Raw genomic sequence first — 16,579 nt, 5'->3', positions numbered from 1 at the left:
ATAAGGCACAAAAGAGGGGAGGGCGGGTTAGCTTGATGAGTTAAACATTTTTATATGCATTATTTTTGCATGTGGAATTTTAGTTGCATAAATTTGTATCATAATTGATCCTGTTAATTGACTATAAGTATTTGGAGGCCTACATGGTTTGTAGAAACCAAATATATATGCTAATCCCAATTAAAACATGTTACAACTCACTGGCTAAGACACAGTGGGCCCTATTACAATTGCACCAGTGGTATTTCCATTACATATTAAAGTGGCAGTATTGAATTACCACAAGTGGTACTTGTGATAATTTGTACCAGTGGCAAGACATATCTATTTTTTTCAAATTAAACAAATACCACCAGGTTTAAAAATGAACACTGTCAATACATTTACTGTCATCCATATTAAGCATGAATTATAGGGCCTTGGAGGTTGCTTCTGAGGTACTGATCACCCCTGCAACATTTTAGGGAGCCCGTCTGGCATGTACAGCAGACACTGTGAGCTACTTTTGTTTTTCCTTATTTAAAATCAGCTTAAACCTGATCTCATTTCTCGTTCTATCTCTCTCCCTATATATAAAGCAGAATATCTGTTTGTTCCTAATACAATTCCACACCATTCCACCAATCTGCACCGCATTGTGCATAGTTACCTGTTAGGACCCTCTGGACATTACTGGCTACATGACATTTGGACACCCCTCCCTTTCCCCCGGATTTCAGCCCCTTCACACATGATATGGTTGCCTGAAATCTGCAAAACATCAATGTAGTCATAGAAGGAGCCGGACAAAGCTTATTTTAAGCCGTTGCGGTGTGAGGAACAAATCTCAGAGGGCAAAAACCACATTTCAATGCCCTAGGAAGCACTGTATGAGATATTTGCACCACAACGCACCATGCCACTGTGAGACGACATGATGGGAGGGCGCACAGAAGGTCCCAGTATGCTGCAGCACGTCAACTCTCACCTCCCCTCCATGTCTGCTACGTGGTATGTCCGCCAGCCACACGCGGCCCTTCTCAGTGCAGTTTACTTCAGAGTGCAAAGCACATCAAGCGATAAGCGACTCGGAACAGCGACCTAGAGGATCATTGATTTTCAACAATTGCTGAGAGTGTTATCATGTCTGTCTACAGAAAACAGTGAAGAGTATGGGTACTTTTTGCTGCTTTACCATATTACTAGTGGTAATGCATTTACCACTAGTGAACATTTTACCACTGGAGGTCATTTTATCACTGGCAGTAATGGGTTTTGTTTTTCTGTAACAGGCACTATTGTACCGCTGGCACCACTTACCACCAGTGTAAATATTCAAATGGTTTTGTAAAGGTGCAGGCACATTACACGCTACTTCATCACGGAACACTACTTCATCAAATGGCAGAGCGCCTTTGGAACATTCTTTTTTATGTTTTTCCCTCATTTATTCAGATTTGGCATGCTTCTTTGTACTGGCCCCCACTTTGCAACAGAGCTATTCTTTATAGAAAGACATAATTTGATTTAACCTGACATATCTGATATGCAACCTTTTATTTACTTATCGTTTGTGTTGTCATACAATTGCTGTTTTCCTCCAACCCTCTACTCTACAATGGCCTTTGACCAATTCATGTTATAACAAGTTTCATTTCAATTCTGCTCAAGGCAAAATGGCGGGGACACTCTGGGAGATACTGCAACCAAGTAGAGGAGATCATGCAGTGTCTCTTACAACAGGGTGCAACCTTTTCTTTATCGTGTCTTAAAACCGCTTTGAAGGTGTGATTTCTGACGGCGTGCAATTATCAGGGCTAGCACATCATAACGTCAATTCTAGACATATTTTTTGGCCACCGCCACCAGAAGAGTAGCAGTGGAGCCATTTTGGGCATAAAATATACACATCTGAATGGGCGCCAAAAAGGCACATCATCTTTTGAGGCGTAAATCCTTGCACTGACCCCAGCACCTCAAAGTTTGTCTGGTGCATCCACACAGATAACCCAGCTCTCTGTTAATGCACATTGTTTGTCTCTTCGTGCCAAGACATCTCAGAGAAAATTAGAGAACTAGTGCCTGTAATAATAATAATAATACAAATAATAATACTAATAATAATACTAATAATAATAATAATAATAATAATAATAATAATAATTTGGTGATTTACATAGGGCCTCATTCCGGATTTCTCCAGCTTCAATGCGCTGCAATTTTCAATGCCACTTTCAATAATGTGCTACTCCCAGCAGGCCCCGGAGGAGGTGCTTGTGGTCCAGCCATGATGTAAAAGACAGCCCCCCCTCCAGAATACTGAAGCAAGGAATAGGACATTTTGTTTCTTACAAAATGACAATTTGAAGCACAAAATACATTTTTTGTTGCATTTTTGTTGAACATTTTAATTGAGCTGAGTGCCCAAGGGAGCGCTAGTATGCAGGAAAGATAGTTATACTGTGAACTAAATCAATTCTAGAGGCACCTGATTTTTGCAGGTAAGGGATAGTGGGATTAAATGATTTGCCCACGATAACACACTTTGGTTAATTGGTAAAGCCAGAATTTGAAGCTAGCTTTAAATTTAGATATTTGACCATGCATCTACCAAGCTCAAATTGGTACAAATATGTTTAGAAGTTTCGTTTTGAATACCAAAAATAATACTCATTTGTATACAATCAATTTAAAAAGTCACATGATAAATGAACCTGCCAATGTATACATCATTGTAGAAACGTGTTGATGAAAAAGAGTAAAGGAGTTAATAGGTTTTGAATCCTAAATTGCACAGAGGGGACCATTCTTATTGGCTGTTTTTTGCAAAAAGGCCCCTCCATGCAATTTGAATTGTTTCTGCCAAGTATTGGCAAAGTAAAGCGTAAAACACTTGTAAATATCGCCTTTGATTTGCACTTTTCCACTACATGTCTGAAAAAGTGTATATCCCTCCCACAATTAGCGATTGTGTGTGCCCTCCATAATGGTTTCTTTTTTAATCTGCCTACTTTTACCCGGGTGTAAAGTCAGGCGGATTCCATAGGAATCCATTCATGTTCTACCAACAAAAAAATACATGGTGGTGGAAAACCAATCAGATTCGGCAGGGGGACATGTAAGAACAGATAAACATGTTAAGTCCGATCTGCTCTCCAACTTCACCTGCCAAATCATGCAAAATCCTGCAGCGCATAAAAAGTGGCATTTAATGCTTTTAGCGCCTCTTTTTCCACTCCGTTTGACTTGGAAAATGACCCCCTATGATTGTAGCTTTATTTTTCTCATCCCGAATGAAGCCTACAAACTCTAGCATAGAAAATAATGGCAATTTATACGAAATCTCATGGGACAAGGTGACATGAACTGCATGATAAGGCAATTGTTTCACAAAGCTTGTTCTGCATCCCCTTAATTTCTAATCATCCAACAATCACACCTTATATAATTTTAAGAAGAAAGTGTCCCAGAAATGGTCACTGGCAGTTACCTTTTCGTATCTCTAATCACTTCCTCTTGTAAATAATCTGCCTCTGAGACACATTGAAAAGCTAAGACCTTACTGCAGCGCCTGTGTAGCCCTGGCCGTTTGTGTTAGAGGGGAAAGAGGCAGAGCAGAGGGAGCGGCCAAGGGCATTTGCACCTTGTCCAAATGTTAAATCCACCTCTGATTGCATTCTTTAGGGAATATTTACTGTTGTTTAGTTTTAATAGATGTATCTTTTATACTGTGCCCGCAACATTAAAGAAACGCTCTTCTCTTGTGTTATTTTCCAGGTGTTTATGTTTAATTTTCAGAGACACAAATGTTTATGGGGCGGTGGATGGGGTTCGGAAACAATCCTCCCATCCACAAACTCTGTTAAATTACTCAAACATTATGAGGTTATCAATTTAGTACTTATCAGCTTGAATCATTAAAAGTTCTGGCAGTTCAGGCTAGGCATCCACACAGACAAAGATACATTCTATTTCGTAGGGAACCCCGTTAGCAAGTACTCATGAGAAGAAGATCTGAAACTGGTCCATACTTGCCATCCTAGTCTTGTCATTTTCCGATAGGGCCTTGTTGGACCAACTCAGTGAGGTGCAGCTTAAATCCCTAGGCATAGCAAACAAAGCACCCACACGTGGGCATATACACTTTCACTTAGGGAGACAAACTGAAACCAACATGCATTGGCAAAGCCAACAGCTTTGGCTTTTGATTAGGCGTGGATAGGCATAACATGGGAACAGCAGGGGAACTGTGTGAGTACCTGGGCATATGATGTAATTGCCTGGCAAATGTCTGTCTAATACCTACCTATACACAAGCCAAATCTGATGACTTTGCGATTGCTTGTTTTAGACAGGACTCCCGTGCAAGGGACAGAGACATTGACACAGATACTGCTTATAAAAATCAACTGGTTTAAGACACACAATTCGAGATTTGTAACACACCAGGAGCTCATTTACAGAGGCAATTAAGTAATTATATACTCAAAAGAATGCTTATATATTACACTGCCAGGTTCTTTACAGTGCAAAGATTGGTTTTACTTTGTGATAGAGCTTTCTCAATGAGTTCCCAAAGGGTACGTTTTGGCGGTGAGGGGTAGGTAGCTGGTACTAATGCAACAGGCATTCATCTAGCCATGGCTAGTAATTGGGTGGGTAAATGACTAAACATGCCCGTAGGATGTGTGTTTTTACTCACATCCTGTCTCCATCTTAACTATGTTAAACTGCAAAGGTTCTTGCTTCCACCTAGTAGGCCAAACTAAAAAAGGATGGATGTAAGTCTTGAATCAATCATAACTACAGGCATTGCTCTGGTCAGCCTTCCATACCACTGTCTGCAAATCAGCATTGGATCTGCCACTAATGTGAGCAGTACAGGCCTACAAATGCCGGTGGTTGCTTGTGTTCCAGTGCAGAGGGTACATGGCATAGCAATTGAGACTGAACTGCACCTTTTGGTGGTAGAACCAAGAGTCATTTGCTAATGGCTTGTCCCCTTCTGTAATGGCAACATCATACTAAAGAATTATGGCATGGAATGTTGTTCAGAGGAATGATAGTGGTAATGTTGAATTGAAAACCATGCATCTATCACTTTTTGATTTTACTACTCTCACCTCCAGATTTACATTTTTGTTGCTACCAACCTTATTTTTTCACTTATACTTAAGTTGTTAATGCAGCAGAATATATATTTTCTTTGTAATTTGTAAGGGCCCTGTCACAAATCTTTGAGTAGCGTCAATTTTCCACATGGGGGAGCCCTTGCCAGTAAGGCTAGGGTGGTGCAGCCGCTAACCAATATTCCCCCTAGGGGTGGTTACCTGAGGGAGGATCTACCAGGGGATGGCTCCCCTCTTGGTGATGAGAACGTATTTTCTGGGCCACAACCACCTTATTCCCTTAATAGCACGATCATCCAGCATACCAGTACACCACCAGATATGCCTTACTGTACTCAGATGCTATATTGTAACTTGTTAAGGTCCAGTAGTACTAGGATGAGGAAGCCCCGAGGAGGCATAGAGATCACCTCAGTAAAACAGACAAAAGACCCTTGTAATTCTCCAAAGATGAAAACTCCTATAAAAATGGAAGAAGGACTTATCTTGTTGTCAAACCCAGCTGGGAGAGGCAACAGGTGCAGACACCAGCAGGAGTTTCAAACACTGTGGGAAGACCAGAGTCTGAGGAGAGCGGAGGATGCCACGCAAAGCGGGAGAGAAGAGCTGAGCAGCATACCAGAGTGTGGAGCTACCACAGTGCTGTGGAAAGCGGAGAGAGAAGCCCGGTGCATTGAGTGGCGTAACACACGATTTGGGGGTCCCACTGCGAGCCATGCTGAGGGGCCCGTCCCCCAACTCTGCAACAAATCACGGGTCGTGCCACACTCTGGGCGGGCCTTGATTACCACGCTTGCACAATACGCATGAACGTGCTGCTGCAGGGGTACACCGCACACTGCACTATGAGAAAGATATAAATATGTGTTGTAATGCATTACACAGCACACTTTTTGAGACAAATTGGCTAAAAGGCCAGAGCGTTTGCAATTGTTTTGTAGAGTAACACCAATCTAAAAATCCAATACATGCAAGTCACCAACAGTGCACAGGAACATTAATGCTTTAATGAATATAATGCTTTGCTATTAAAAATGCCATGCCACAATGAAAACATGTCCAACTGGCTGCACAATGTAGACCAGTCTAGACACGTAATAATGTATTACATGAAAGTATGCCAGTCAAAGCAATATCACTTATCATGGCTATTATATCAAAGATGCCAGGTAATTACACTTAGCAGAACTGCTTTATCAGAGATGCCCAGTTCAACAAAAGTCAAGCCAAACTAAGAAATTACTAGACTGGCTGCACCAAAATGCCTCTCTGGCCACTAATACCACATGGCAAGCCTTCTTAGCCTGGACCATTGATGACCATTACGATTTATCGCACAATCCCCATCCCCCGACCCCTCGCCACAAAGGTTCCTCAGACACAAGTACTGGGACGAGAAAGAATAGGGCTATGAGTAATGAACATTACCAATAAGTAACCAAGAGAATAAATTCAAGTAGACTTCAGCCCTTCGCCCCTACCCCAACTCGACATTTTGGGCTATGTTGAGTCGACCTGGCTGACCTACAGAGACGTTGCCCGACAGAACAGGACACAGATGTTAAACGGCACCTGGGTTTCGCTGTTAACAAAGTCCCAGCAATTACTAACATAAAGCATTTCAGTGTTAGTACCTGCATACAAATGCATAATTCTTTAGGCAATTGACATCTTGATGTGGGTTTAGTACTTGCATGCCAGGGAAGTGATTGGAAGGGTAGAGAGGGGACAGGAGACCCCTTATTCTCACAGCAGTCCATAAGTGGGTGCTTTTAGACTTAAAGGCGAGAGTTAACTGCTTGTAACATTGAATCTGCACTAGAATAGTTTCATTAGAATGCATAAAGAAGTTAGATGCCCCACATAAATAAGTTTGCCCCTTCCCACCGGCCGTGAAGTTAGCACCTCTCGCTACATTTTAAGGGTTAGCACCCCCACACCATTCAACATACACACGCACACCTGGCCACCTATACATTAAAGTGTGCACGCTTTCAGAATACATTCACACAGACAGCCACCTATACATTTAAGAGTGTACCCTTTCACCATACAGCACACCCAGGCAGCCACCCATACATTTAATTGTGCACCCTTTCACCATACACTCCACACGCACACCCAGCCAGCCGTGCATTTAATTGTGCACCCTTTCACCATAAATTCACACAGGCAGTCACCTATACATTTAAGTGTGCACCCCTTCACCATACACTCACACAAGCACACGTCAAGGGGTAGAGGGGAGCCTTATTACTTCACAAAGAAATGGTTTCTTGTTGAAGTCACTCCAACCTCATAAATAAATTATTTCTGTTGAGGACTGAACCATAATGGAAATAATGTATTTATGAAGGCAGAGTGACTTCCAAAAGAAACTATTTATTTTTGAAGCCATAGAGTTCCCCCACACCATGACATGGAGGCCTCCAGCTCAGAGGCTTCCATGTCATGGGTTGGAGGAGCCCTCAGACTTCAAAAATAAATCGTTTCTTTTTCTAGTCACTTTGCCTTCATAAAGAAATTATTTATTTTACGCTGTAATAGAAATCTTTTCTTTATGAAGGGACAGTGACAAAAAAAAATGAATTTTTTTAGTCCAAGGGGTCCCCCTCCCAGGACATGTGATGGCAGGGCCCCCCACACTGCAGACGGTTCAGAGGCCCCCGTTACGCCAGTGAGTGTATTGGAGAGAAGAACCCCAGTCGCAGGAAGTCCCAGTGGCTTACCAAAATCCCTCCGAAGGTAACAGGAGATACGAGAGAGGTGGAAGATTGATGGGTCGGGACCCTAACACTTGTATACCGAGCATCCGAGAAAGGTTTCCTCCTCGCAGTGGCGACAATCAGCCCACTGACCAAACCAAGTATCTAAGGAGAGTTCCCTCAACGAAGTGGTGACAACAAACCCACTGACCACCAGAGACAGGTCGGGGACCCCAAAGATTGTAAAGTAAGCGTCCGAGGATAGCTTCATGTTGCAGTTTGTAATCAGTCCACTGACCCTCAGAGAAGGGTCTGGGACCCTAACAAAAGGGAAGTGAGCAAGCAGGGAGAACCTCCTCATCGCAGTGGTGACACTAAACCCAGTGATCAACAAAGAAGGATTTGGGACTTTGGCAACTCCAAAACAGAGTGGAAAAGTGTACATCAAGCTGAATATTGTCAGAGGGAGTCATTCTCCTGGGCAAGGGGTTAAAGCTCTTGGGACAAACTCTAAAGATGCCAGGGGAAGGGAGACACTCTCCCTGACCTTGTTTTGAACTGTGCCAAGAAATACAGGAAAAGGGAGTCATTCTCCTAGTTCCAAACTGGGAGTTGTGCTAGAGATGCCAGGGGAAGGGAGTCATTCTCCCTGGCTTTATTGGAAATTGTATAGACCTATACCAGGAGAAGGGAGCCATTCTCTTGGATGTGTAAATTATATACAAGGCTCTGTGAAACCCGCAAGCCAGTGGAAGGGAGTCATTCCCCCTGGTATTCTTGTTGCAAGAGAACATTATTTTGAAACGCTATCCGAGCATAAGGAGAAGCGAGACATTTTCCTGGAGAAGGAACTTTCTCTTAGATTATACTTTAGTTTTAGTGTGAGGGATAGAAGTAGGTTGTGACACAGGATGGTGGAGTTTAATTTGATTGACATTCTTATGGACCCTTTAGTATTAGTTTTGATGCAGGGAAACCCCCTCTTAGACAATAGGGATAGTGAGGGCCTTTGTATACAGAATAAAAGTCTATAACCACCACCATGCCACCTTTGTGTCGGCTTCCTTTTTAAGCACTCTTTCAGGCCCCAGTCGATTGATGCACCTTCTGCAGATATCCGTGAGCAAGCAACATCGTGTGCCATTTATTGTTTGATATAGTTAAGCCTTTTAATAAGCATGATGTGACAAACCACTATATGCTCACAAAAAATGAACATACTTTAACTTACAGAAAACAACTTTGTGATTTAAGGTTTGAGAAAATAGTTGTAGGCCTGCTTAAGTAAGTGTGTTTGATTAAGTGTGCTACCTCACTTAGAGGTGTAAATGGCCCTCCATCTCCCTGGCCATTTGTGCTTTCATGGCTGTGGGGCATAGACCATTGTCCAGGGCAAGCAAACAAATCCTGTCTGTGCCTACTGCAGTGCAGCCACTCGTAATTCTAATCTCTATGAGGTTCCTGCTGCATATTTAGTGCGAGATGCTTCCCACTCCACAGTCCCCAACTCCCCTGGGCCCCACAACCAATGTCTCCTTTAAATGGGGGGGGGGGAAGGGATGGTCTTGGGGCGCCTGGCCCCTCTGGCCTCCTTCTGGGGCCAGACCTGGCCTCTAACACCACCCACCCCTTACACATCTCAATGGGAGCCTGGAGTCTTTTACTCTCTGACATGAGGAACAGAGGATTGGGCCACAACAACAGTAGAAAATGCTTCAGAATTCTAAAGTCAAGTGAAGTCAAACCTGTCCTCCCCCTCTCAGGAGTGCAGCAACTCAATCTTGAAAAACAAGGGGTGAACAGATAACTCAAAGGCCCCTGTCAAGCCAGAGATGCATTCTAAGCGGTTGGTTGGATACTGGGCCTTGCAAGGTTGGGGCAGTTTTTTTTTTTTTACTTCTGACACAAATTTGATGCAAGCATTGGACAGGATTGGGCAATTTGCATAGCTTTTCTTGATTGTTTTATTGTCATGTAATCTAGAATTATTTTTATTTTATGTGGGATATGAATAAAAGGTGGTCCTAACCTTGACATGCCAACATGCACAGTATGTGGAGCAGGGTTTTAGAGGACATTTAAAGTAAGAAGGACCTGGGGGAGATTCTAGATGCATATTCAAAAATATTGGATGGATTGGGTGGATTCAGTGAAGGTACACAAGAGTGTCAGGCTGAGGCCGGCCTGCAGGTGCTCAAGGGAGAGGTAGGAGTCGGTGGGAGTCAAACAGTCTGATGAGTTGCACAAAGGATTCTGGTCAGATGTCGTGAGCGCCCTCACCAAAAATGCATTATGGCAAAGTACCAACCTCTAATGACATCAACACACATGAAAGGGCACTTATCCCTTGTATGCAGACCCTGGGGGTAGCAGAAACTCATCCAGACAGCCCTAGAAAAGAAAGAACACTGACCTTGGTACATACAGCTAGAGGGAAAAATGGAAATAAAGTTCAAGATAGTGGCTTGGGCTTTTATTAGTTTGCCTCACTAGATCATATGACTAGGGGATTGAGTAAGGGTCAGGATCTAGTAGGCCAACGAGAACCTGGAGGGAAGACAAGAAGAGGTTGGAAATCATATAGAGACATAGAGATAAAAGACAGAGGCGGTAGCTGCAGAAGTCTGCAGGACAACTGATCCTGAGAGTGCTGAGAGAAGGTGGTACTCTGACTTTGTGGGGAAAAGATCCAGGTGGAGAATTGCACGAGGACCCATGTATGTTGTTGGAGGAGGTCCAAAACCGGGAGCCAGCGGTGGGAAGTTCACAGAGTACGGGAGAGAGGGTCAAATGAGGAGTAAGAGATGCTGGAGACCACCTCCAATGAGCTATGAGATCTTCTGCAACATCTGGAAACATGTGACTGACATCTTGCGAACATAGCGGTGTGCAGTGAGAAATGAAGAATGCCACGGACATTGGAGGTCTGCAGGAAAACCTGAGACAGAACAAGAAGGCGTACAAGGCAAGGAAAAGTAGAAAAGAAACGCTGATGGCCGAAGTGCATGTGTTTACCTTTAAACTGCATATTGGTAAAGGAAGATCACGTACCTAAGCATCCAAAAAATATTGTGGGTTACAATGAGCCTTCGTACTGCATTCTGGGAAACAAAGTGAAAAAAAAACAAGGTGTCCAAAAGACCTTGTGAGATAGAGACAGCCCGGCCATTGCATTTTGAGAAACATAGTGAAGCTACTAAGGCACCCAAAAGACACTGTGATCTAGAGAGACCTCTGGGGCTGCATTCTGAGAAATGTAATGAAGGCAAACACGTCCAAAGGATATTGTGTGACAGACAGAACCCAGACTTTGCATTCTGGGAAATAAAACCAAAAAAGTACCAAGCGCCCAAAAGGTATTGTATGATATTGAGGACCTTGATGCTGCGTTCTGGGAATCATAGTAAAAGTGCCCAGTCTGCTAAAAAATATTGTGAAAGAGAGAGCCATGACACTGTTTTCTGGAAAACAAACTGAAGGTATGAAAGTGTCCAAAACACACTGTGAGATAGAAAGAGACATCCCGCTGCATTCTGGGAGAGCTAGTGGCTGTAGCAAAATATCCAAAAGACATTGGGATAGATAGAGAGACCTAACATTGCATTCTGGGAAATGAAGGGAATTTGCTAAAGAATTGCCAAGAGCCATTTAATAACAAGAAATGCCATTCTGACAATAACATTAAATTCCATTCTGACAACTGTCCATAGAATCTACTGAAGTTTTTTGATCTTCTTTCGCCGGCGTGCTGCAGACCTCTATTTAATGCTGTATAAACTTGAATCCGTTCTTTATTATGATTTATGTTCACCATGTGGGTGATGGGGGCTGTGTAATATTTATATTTGTATTATGGAGGCAATGGGTGTATTCTTTTTTATGGGTTTCTGTACACTGTCAATAAGAGCAGTTTAATTGCTGATTTTCTAAACCAAGTACACATGGCCCTCAGAGTAAGCAGATTGATGGATTACCCTACAGGTTTTAAACCTACTAGAGGTATATCATTTACAAGGAGACATGCCATAGAGCTGATATTATATGGAAATACAATAAGAGCTTAAGTGATTAATTCACCTGGAGGATTATTAAGAGAGCACTTGGTCAATAGGATACCACTTGGCAGCTGGGTTTGAGGACTTGGGCCCTCATTACGACCCAGGCGTTGGACCATGGTGCTAATAGCACCATGGTCCATGCCGGTAACTTATCGACTCCGCCATGGCGGAATGGGGAATTACCACCCCATTCCGAGGTTGGCGGGGCGGTAATTCCCCATGCCGCCATGGCCCTTCCCCATTCCCATTTTTGCCCCATAGGGCTCAATGGGACTGGGGAAGGCGCTAATTATGGCACCGTAAATTACGGTGCCGTAATTAGCTCCTAGGTCCCTTTGCGGGTTGGTTTTTTAACGCCTGCTAGAAGCAGGCGTTAAAGTGCCACCCGCAAAGGGACCTCGTAATCAGGTGTTAGGGGTTTAACGGCGCCGCCAGCTTTTACAGCGCCGTTAACCCCTTAATGCCTGGGTTGTAATGAGGGCCTTGGTGAAAAATACAATGTTGACCACATCACAAATACAAGTTTAGCATCTGGAGAAAGTACTCGTTGAGCATTCTCATATCCTCATTCATTTTCAATAAGAGACCATCAATGAATTACTCTTAAACGGTAAAGGTTTCATCATATGTGATTGAGGGTTTATAGTGACTTTTTCGACAGTCACTATTTCGACATACCAATATGTCGAACCAAAATTGCTGATTTTTTTTTAATGCCTTTTTTAAATAAAAAAAAATAATTATTGGGGGATCCCCCCAACCCACCGTTTTTTTTTTAAAAAACATCTTTTTTTGTAACTGAACACAACTAAACCATATAAAATAAAAAACAATAAATTAGAAGAAAAATAATCGGCACTTCTGGTTCGACATTTTGGTATGTCGAAAAAAAAATTTCGACATATTAACTGGATACCGTGATTGAGAGATTGCGGAAAATGTGTTTTCTTTTTTTTTAAAGTTTAGGTTAGAGGGCCCTTTTCCGACCAATCCAAAAGAAAAGCTTTTTCTTAGTATGGACTGAACCACTGGCCCTCATCCAGAGGCCTTTGGTCTGGTCTGCCATTGGTATACCATATCTGCATGCGTATGAGGTATTAGACAGCTACCTTTGCATCGTCTTCATGTACTTAAATTCATTTAAAAGATATGGGCATCATTTTCATTGATCGACAGGGGACAGATATGATGCAGAGCTGGTAAATATTGAACCCTGTAACTCTTGAGGATACCAGTGCACTGTGAGAAGTGAGGCTCATCTTCTTATGACAAAATGTAGAAAAAAAACATATTTCATCATATAGACTTCAATTATAGCAACTACCAGTGTGTGCATAGTTTTGTGTAAAAGATTTTGTCAGTATTAGCTTTGGATGTAATTATTATACAAACATATATGTGTCATACTGATATAAAAAGAAAACAAATGCTAATTTACTTTGTATAAGGATATGTATTATTTAATAAGAAAACAATTTCTCTCAAACAATCTTCTTTTTCTGTTCATAGGTTGGTCTTTGGAAGCTGGATATCATCCCCAAAGTATCTGTCCTACGCAATGTTGTGGAACACTTCTGACAATGCCACATTCTGCCATCCTCAGAAGATTCATGTTTTCATCCCAACCTTCCTGAGCTTGGCTTTTCTCCTTGGTTTTATACTGAACTGCATCAGTGTTTGGATTTTTTGGTTCCGCATCAAGCAATGGAACTCAACAATAATTCTACAGTTCAACTTGGCCATCGCTGATGCCATCATAACACCAGCCGCACCTCTCATCATTGTCTACTCTTTGACTGATGATTGGACATTTGGGACCTTTGCCTGCCAGTTGAAGGTTTTCCTGTTGAGCACTCACATGTATGGAAGCATATATTTCCTGACCCTCATCAGCTTGCATCGATACTTCACTGTGGTCCACAATGTGAAGAGGACTGTCCTTACCAGGAACTCATTCATTAAGAAGGTTGCTCTGGTGGTCTGGGGGTGCCTCGTTGTGCAAGGGTTACCATTTTTCTTCATAATGAAAACCTCTGAGATAGATGGAACTACCAAATGTTTGAGCATACATCAAAGAGAGCTAGCGGTCCCCTTCTTTTTGTGGAACTGGGTGCTTGTATTTTCTGGGCTTCTCATTCCTTTTGCCATCACTTTGACTTGTTACACTTTACTCGGCCGATTTGTTTTAAAAATGAACCCAATGAATACAGTCAGCAAAGTCATGAAATCGAAATCAATCCAAACTATAAGTGTGTCTTTAGTCATATTTATCATTTGTTATGTGCCGGTGCACATTACGAGGACGATCGGGGTCACAATAGTACTATTCTTTCCCTCATATTGCAGATTATTGGAGATGGTTGAAGTTGCCTATTACATAACGTGGATGTTATCGGGAACAAATTGCTGTCTTGATCCCATTTTGTACTGCTTTGCTTCAGACAAGTTTTATTCTCTTTTTAGAGATTCCATAATTTTTTTCCCTTGTGTGAAAAGGAGACCGCTCGTCGGCATCAGGCCTGGAACACAGCGCTTCCAACCTGGAGATACATATTCCGGCGCAGCCTCTGATGACTCACAGCTTGGTCACTTTACAACAGGTACTTCTGCTACTGAGGTGCCTTTATCAGTCTCTGGGAGTTGCGAGGAACCCGAATATTAAGCAGTCACTGATGAATTGACTTAAAGCCAGCAGTTAACTGTGTTTGTTGCCACCTCTAAGGATATTGTTTGAGTTGTTGGTATTTCTGATACAACTCTTTGGCAGTGGTGGTCTGGACCACAGCGAAAACTGATGATTTCTGAGTGGGCCTCTACCCAATTGGCCTCTTTTGTGTGGGTGCCCTGGTGTTCTGCTCCTCTTACCCTCCGCCAAGTGATCAAACCCCTTTGGTTCCATTTCTCCTCATCTGTCACCTCCCTTTGAAGCAAAACATTTGTTACTAGCTGGGGTAGCCCGTGTTGCCTGTGTCCTGATTTAGTGGTGTCTCACGTACCCTATAGGCTGTTGCTCTTGTCCTCTTGACGGCAAGTCTTGCTTCAGTTTGCTCTGGCATCTCGTTTGCCCTGGAGGAGGTTGCTCATGTCCTCTGGTCGGCTGTTTGTTGTTGTGTTTCAGAAGCTCTTGATATTGATTTTCGCTTTGCATCAAATGGAGCTTTTCCAAGTGATGTTCGTTTTTTGTGCTGCATGTTTCAATCACTCAATGGCTTCAGCACATTTGTGAAAGTGTCCATGAAAGATTGATTGATTGTGCTCTCTTCTTGTGAATGAGCTTAAGTAAACTGTAACCTTGCCATTTCCCATATTTGGAGTGGCGTGATAAAAAGAAAATTACTTTTTTTTAAATTCCCTTTAGAAATGCTTTAATAAACACTTTCGAACTGTATCCAGTAGTCATACATTTCAGAGGAATAACCAACACATGGAACAGTGTGCCTCCTTCTAGTACATATTCTAGTTAATCGGGCTGAATATCAGTAAATGAGGGTGTCTACAGAGTGCATTTTTTGCAACTAAATATAGACTACAATCTTGCCCCAGACAAATGAGCAATCCATGCAAAATTTGATAGATGTGGATTCAACGGTGTGGATTTGTATAGCCGAACAAACATACACACACACATACATTCCGCTTTTTATAGAAAGATAAAGCTTCCAGCATGTCTTTGCTCGATATTCACAAACGTATATCTTTTTTATGATATGTTTAACTACTCTATAATGCCTACATAGGGGCAAAAGTGGTTTATAATTCACTATTCGTACCCATTATTTCAAACATTCTTGTGCAGGGAACCCCCAAGCTCTGCTTAGTGGTGTTGGGCTTTCTAACATGATGCTCTCTGATGCAGCTTTAAAAAAACATTCCCAAGCCCACGTTTGGTTCCCAACCGACCCCTGCACGTTGGAGGACATTTTCTTAGTACTCATTGCTATCTAATAACTAATGATTAACATACCAAATATATAATATGTACATGAGCACAGTGAGTTAGAAGACGGAAAATGGCTTTTTAGTAGCTTGGTGTGTACAGTCCTCGACATTTGATTGATAAGCACACACCTCCTTTAAACCAATGCACAGCTTCATCAATTTTGTAGTGCTACGTACATGTGTGAAACCACACTTTACTCGACAAAGGCACGCCTGCAAGTATCGGCAATGCGATTCCTGCCACTGCAGTCGTGTCACCCAACATATCTCCAACTGAGGGAGTTAAAACGATATTGACCAATTGTCAGCATTGGAATGAATGGGGCAGAGGCTGCAGAGGCTCAATCAGTGACACTGCCTTTGTCACTCCACTCAAATGTAACAATATGCAGCATTCTAATGTCACCACTAAATAAAAATCGAATTTTGATGCATGCTTGACTTCTGTGACTTTCCTAATGGCGAGGCTCATTATACATTTCACCTGGATTTGCAAGTGATTGCAGTACACTTTGTCTGTGAGAGCAACTTTATTTAAAATGAGTGGCCATACAACTGCTTGACTGATAGGCAATTTTTATGGCAAGGTCTCTGGAACTAGCTTCTACTATCTTCTACTTGCCTAGGGGTCAAGTCCTAAAAAAATAAAAGTGGGGGGACTCATTAACATACCAATTGAATGTGGCGCCACCAGAAAATAGCATATAACGGTGCCCTCTGAACAAAGTGGTGGGACTCCGCCTGTACCCTCGATTTGAGCCATGCGAGT

General features: G+C 42.4%; 1 protein-coding gene across 1 annotated transcript in view; it reads left to right on the top strand.

The window, feature by feature from the left end:
- The window catches only part of LOC138471979 (lysophosphatidic acid receptor 6-like), a 64,504-nt gene extending 48,281 nt beyond the window's left edge, over positions 1 to 16,223 (top strand). The window contains exon 2 of the mRNA XM_069609883.1: positions 13,381 to 16,223. Coding sequence (XP_069465984.1) covers positions 13,430 to 14,533 — 1,104 coding nt within the window. The 5' untranslated portion in view covers positions 13,381 to 13,429 and the 3' untranslated portion in view covers positions 14,534 to 16,223. The remainder of the gene's footprint in view (positions 1 to 13,380) is intronic.
- The last annotated feature ends 356 nt before the right edge of the window (positions 16,224 to 16,579 follow it).

The sequence above is a fragment of the Ambystoma mexicanum genome, chromosome 8, assembly GCF_040938575.1.
Source record: "Ambystoma mexicanum isolate Mex_15411 chromosome 8, UKY_AmexF1_1, whole genome shotgun sequence".
Lineage (NCBI taxonomy): Eukaryota > Metazoa > Chordata > Amphibia > Caudata > Ambystomatidae > Ambystoma > Ambystoma mexicanum.
This window is presented reverse-complemented; position numbering and strand designations above follow the sequence as displayed.